Source organism: Poeciliopsis prolifica, unplaced genomic scaffold (genome assembly GCF_027474105.1).
Source record: "Poeciliopsis prolifica strain line A6 unplaced genomic scaffold, Auburn_PproV2 SCAFFOLD033, whole genome shotgun sequence".
Lineage (NCBI taxonomy): Eukaryota > Metazoa > Chordata > Actinopteri > Cyprinodontiformes > Poeciliidae > Poeciliopsis > Poeciliopsis prolifica.
In genome coordinates this window covers 693468-699479 of record NW_026562408.1, presented here as the reverse complement: position 1 = coordinate 699479, position 6012 = coordinate 693468, and the positions used below count along the sequence as shown (strand labels likewise).

The following is a 6012-nucleotide window of genomic DNA, read 5'->3' as shown; positions in this document are numbered from 1 at the left end:
CTATTGGGGAGGCAAAAATAAAATGTGTTTAAAAATGTTGACTATCAAATGAGCATTTTTATGGCTATTTGTCTCCATAGTTTTTGAAAAACATGCAGTAAAGCAAAGAAATGATGACACTTGAATCAGTTTTTGGTCACAATTAAACAAGAACAAGAAACAGTAAAATTATGACATAAAATCTGGGAAAATAAAAATGTTTTCAAAATCTTCCAGTCAGCAAAACTAAACGGACTCATATTAATTTTTTCTGTTTTTTCTGGGTTTTTATCCGCTGAAAGCCTTCAGGCATCCTTCAGGCAGATGTTCCTGTGAGGCAGCGTTCAGGGAAAAACAACAACTTCCTGCGTCAGTCCCGTTGTCTCCTTTTGATGACGTCATCCCCGTGCGCTCGGCCCTCCATTCTGTGGCGCTTTCCGTGAGGGATTAAGCCGTTAGAAGCCTTTGTTGCGCCCGCAGCGCGGCTCGGCTCCTGCGCTGTGACCGGGAGGAGGCGGCTGGTGCTGGGCATGGAGGCCGCGGAGGAGAAGGCGGGCTCCATGTCTGCGGCTCAGCTCCGGCGGAGAAACGCAGGAGGAAACTGCTGCTCAACTCGGAGGACAGAATGAACAGAATCGTCGGATACACGAAAAACGAGCCGGATCACAGCGGTAGGCTGATTAATGATCGTTTTTAAAACGCTTTGGACGATAAAATGCATCAGAAATTAAACCTGTATCTGACCTGTCCACACCTGGATTAGTAGGAAGAAGGAAAACGTTTTTAATCACTAAACAGATTCTGCAAGTGAAATGAACTGAAACGTGAACCAGGGCCGGACGGAGGAGGATTAGGGCCCTGGGCTACAGATGGTTTTGGTGCCCCATCAAAACAAAAGAAGCATTTCCCCCCCCCCCCCACGCTTTACAGTAAAGGGTAGAAATATACATCAGCAGGTCGCTCCAAGTTAGTGCAACACCTTGAAATCATCAGTAAGCATTTTAATGGCTAGAGGTCAACAGCATCTGACCTTTAGTCTGAGATTTATAGCAAAGGATGCATCTGCAGCTAAAACATCCTTCTAACAGGGAAAGACTGAAGTCAGTACAGTGCAGAGATGATCTGGAGATTATTTTTATTCATAATCGGATAGTAAAAGGAGATAAAAAGATTTTTTCAAACAGAGTTTGAACCAGAGAAAACAAAAACCAACCTAGTTGAGGAGTTCTGGACAGAACATGTTCTGTTTTTTAGAGTCTCTATACTCCAGTTAACTATTAGTGGATGATTATTTGAATAATGAGTTCATCACATTTACAAAGAATTGAATCATATTTTTCATCTTGTAAAATGTTGAGTTTTTTGCCATGTAGGGTTGCAATCAAAAAATCAAACAAAGTCCAGAAGTTATAGATCTCTTATTCGTTTTATCTTTTTGTTCAAAAACATTTCCATCCAGTTACAGCATGACAGGTTCACACACAAGAGGGAGAGACCCTTCTGATCTAACACACCTGCCTTTTAAAGCATTGGCTCTTCCTTGACTAATTAAGGGGTGGAGTCAACACTTACAAGTGAAAACAACATTTGTACTTCACTATATTTCTAGAAAGAAATTTACATTTCAACTAACAATCTTCAAACTAAAACAAAAACAATCTGGGCCCCAAATTAAATCCAAGCACATCTCCCTTCCCTCTCAAACAACAGATTCTGAGGTTGATTGAAACACCAGCACTGCTCATGGGCGCGCTTCCATGGCAACACCTGACCAGGTGACCTCAAAGAGAAGAAAAATGATTAAAACAAAAACACCAAACAAAGCAAGTTGCTTCCTCCAAACAAAATACAGTTAATAAATAAATTGGAATATAGCAGCACAAACACATCACCTTTTAGGGAGGGGTAAATCCCTCACATGCCATTACAGGTGAAAAAAGTTAAATTGTCTCCATTCGTGTTGCTGTCTGCAGCAGCCGGCCTGCGACCCGCCGAGCGCTTCCACCTGGACCTGGACAGGTCAGAGCCGTGGTCCTCGCCTTCGCCCAGGCCGTCTCCCTTCCTGTCGGAGGCGCCAGGCGCCCGCTCCCACACCGCCACGCCCGAGAGGCGGGGCTCCCCGCTGCCGGACTTCGGCCAGCCTCGCAGAGCGTCTCTGGAGGGCGACGTGGGCGGCCTGCGCCACAGAGCGAAGGCGGAGCGGCCGTCAGACGAGGCCGGCGGCTCGCCACGCCGAGGCCTGCACCAGTACTTGTCTCGCTTTGATGACGCCATGAAGCTTCGGAGCCAGCTGGCCAATGAGAAGCCGGAGCAGGACGGCGGTTCTGACGTGGAGGAGTTCGATCCGTTTCGGGTCTTCAGGCTCGTCGGCAGCGTCCTCCTCGCTGTTTTCGTCAGAGTTTTTGTCTGCAAGTACCTGGTGGGTCAGCCTGCTGCAAACATGGAGCTCCAGGATCCAGCTTATGATTTTATCAACTCTCAGGGTTTTTAATACGATGCATGTTGAGGGCCACACTAGTGAAGAGATAAAAAATGAAAACACAAGAAGAAAGCCATAATATCACAGGAATAAAGTCGTAGTAATATGAGAATAAAGTCATAACATTGTCATAATTTAACTTTTTGCATTTTCTAATGCTGCATTGATGCACAGAAAAACTCATTTTCTCCTGTTTTTTTCTCCTCCAGTCAATATTTGCTCCATTTCTGACCCTTGAACTCGCCTACATGGGATTGTCAAAATACTTCCCAAAGGTAAGTCACTTTTTAATGTTTTCTTTTAACTAAATGTAAATAATACATAATTGAACCTCATGGTAGGTCAGGTAGTTTATCACCACTAAACTGGAATATCATAAATGAAAGAATTTCCACATTTCTTATGACAAATTTAAGTTAAACTTAAGATTTTCTGAGGAAATGAAGAAAATAAAAAATCTGTGATCAAAACGTTTTGTTTAATGTAATTTTGTTTATTCAAAACAAATCCAATTTATTTGAAATTAATCTGAAAATACACAACAAATCAAAATTACACCAACATATTTGAGTCACACAGACAGATTAAAAACTTTTGAGTCAGTTTTAGCTTTCAATTCTCTTAACGTTAGTTTTCTCTGAATGACTCTTTAAACATATTTTTCAGTTTGTTGATCAACTGCAGGATATTTTTCTGCTCCTTCAGGTGGAGAAGAAAACCAAAACCACAGTTCTGACGGCCGCCCTGCTGCTGTCCGGCATCCCGGCCGAAGTCATCAGCCGCTCCATGGACACGTACCGCAGGATGGGCGACGTCTTCTCTGACCTCTGCGTCTACTTCTTCACCTTCATCATCTCCCACGAGATCCTGACGCTCTTCGGCTCAGAGACGCCCTGACAGAACAAAACCACACCTCCTTCTTCTTCCCCTCCTCATGCCGATGAGGCTTACTCGTTTGCGCCCCCTGGTGTTTACATTCTGCTGCCTTATGTTGAGGCTGCACCCTGGATCAGAGCTCTTCAGCTCTAATCAGTCCAATGTTCAAACCTGCATGTTGATTTCACTGCTAACAGAAACTTTGGAACAGGTTTCACGTTTTGATTTTGTTTACATACCAGATCCATGTTTATTAAAACCAATATTTCAGGCACAGAACACTGAAAAAAACACAATCTTACCTAGTATTTTCATCTAGTTTCCAGTACAAATATTTTAATAAACTTGAATTAATACAAAACTAACTTACTAGTAAGTTTTCAGTAGCTTGTTTTGAGTAAATGTTCACTTGATTTTGATGAAAACATTCCAGGTCCACTGGCAGATTATTTAACTTAAAACATAAGAATTTCCCCTTGAGGGCAATAAAGCAATTTGAACTATAAATGATCGTCATTGTTAGTTATTAGAAACAAACAGATGCTGCACTGCAAAAACACTAAATCTTATCAAGTAGATTTCTCTGGTTTCTAGAGCAAATATCTGGATCCTTGAAATAAGACAAAGCTAGCAATAAACTGCGGCTTATTTTAGGTTAATCCTAAATATTGATTTTAAAACGGTGTTATTTCCACTGGCAGATTATTTCACTTATAACATTAAAAAATGTCTTTTTATAAGAGAAATAATCTGTCAGTGGAACCAGAACATTTCATTGATATTTAGGAATTATTAACTTAAAACAAACTTTTATATCTGCTGAAATGTGACAAAACAAACCCAATTTATGAGTTAGACAAAACTAACTTTTCATCACTTGTAAGTTAGTTTTGTCTAATTTTAAACGTAGTAAGATATGTGCACCGGAAACTAGAGAAAAATACTTGGTGAGATTTTGTGTTTTTGCAGTGACTGAGTTTAATGGGAGCTCATTAAAGGATTAAAATCATAAATAACAGACAGAAGGCGTGACATGGTCTTCAGAGAATATTCTACTGTTACATTAAAGGGGAAATATGACCATTTTATGATTTATAATTTGTTGCATAAACCATTTCATTAGAAACTGGTGGGGCGGCCATTTTACTTGGAGAAATGTGTCATTATTTTAATCTGTTAGTCGAGGAATAAATGAGCAGAAATACTTTGCGCTGTCTTCATGCTTAGCATAACGTTAGTAAAGAATGTGGAAGAAATGAAGGAAATTAGATCTGACTCTATGATCTGTTATTGTTTACTTCAGCATTAAAACCAGAGGGACGTTTTCTGTTTGGGTCATTTTCGCTCCATCCTTCAGTTTAAAGCCATTAAAAGCAGTCGGTTCATTGGTGAATGTAAAATATGCGTCAGCATGATGAACAAGGTTTTCTGTTTCTGACTAAGCATTTTGCTGTGAAACATATGAACATAAAGTGAGTGTTGCATTGTGTGTTTGTGAGCATAAAGTTCCATGTTTGGTGAACTGGTGGGTTTTGTGAACTTCCTTCAAGCTTTTTGTACAGTATTTTCTCTGCTGTCCTTGCTCCTATTTAATCCTAAATTAATTTATTAGTGCTGTTTTTTTTCATGTAAATGCATTGGTGTGATTTATTCTACAGCTTATCTGCTCTTTCCTATTTTTTGATCAATTTACTTAGACAGTTTTTAATGGTTGTTGTTTTGCTGAGATTGTGTAAAAGCGATGTTTCAAACTGAACAACTCATACCAAATAAATGACCCCTTGTCTGACTTATTCTCTAATTTTCTGTTACTTGTCTAATTTAGGGAATGAACTGAGATTAATGGGGTTCTAGCAACACTTTATAAATTTATTCTTCATCTTGACGATGGCTTGCAGGTCATGAAAAACCAAATATCTGATCAGAAAATTAGAATATTTGAATAAAGTTCAATACTGGAAACTCATGGTGTCATTTGTTTATAACTGCCTTATATTCATAATAACTAACCACTTTCCATCACTTTTCTTTATTAAACCACTGCAGTGTAATGCTTCCTGCTTCTTATTCTATATTCTCCTCATAAAACACTTTGAACTGCCTTATTGCTGTGATATGCAGTAAAAATAAACTTGCCTTGTGTTACATTTACGCTTAAAATGTTGAATCCTCGTGTAAATCCAGAAAAGTTTTGGGTTTTCATTATTTGTAAATCATTATAATTAAAATGAAAAGGAACAAAGGCTTGGGTGAAGATGATGAAAATGTACATTTGTAATTTGCCAAATAAAATAATTAGATTAATTGCCAGTCTTGTGCCTGTTTTAGTATTCATATCATTAAAACCATAAATAATATGCTCATACTAGACAGAAAATGCGACAAATTTTCAAGTTGTTGCATTCTTTCCAAAATCTTCTTGTTATATGACAAATCCAGAAGAAATGACTGATTGTTTCTTGATGCTTTTTGCATAACTCAGTTGTCTATAGTTTTAATACATTTGATACTGTATTGACTAGTTGGATAAAATCTGTGTAACAGTGTAAAGGAGACATCTCTTATTTGGCTATTTATCTAAATTTCTGATTAAATGTCCAGACCTTTTCCCACAGTAAATCAGGAATAAATCTGCCGATGTTTTTTACGGCCTCCGAACACGAGGGGGCGCTCGCTCT

At 39.0% G+C, this 6012-nt stretch overlaps 1 protein-coding gene across 1 annotated transcript; it reads left to right on the top strand.

Annotated features, from left to right (window-relative positions):
• Positions 1-320: 320 nt before the first annotated feature.
• LOC129373422 (guided entry of tail-anchored proteins factor CAMLG-like) lies at positions 321-5577 on the top strand. The gene is given in 5 exon segments (XM_055051331.1): positions 321-558; positions 561-650; positions 1953-2398; positions 2668-2733; positions 3164-5577. Coding segments are annotated over 5 exon segments (843 nt in total). The 5' UTR covers positions 321-509; the 3' UTR covers positions 3356-5577.
• Positions 5578-6012: the final 435 nt, after the last annotated feature.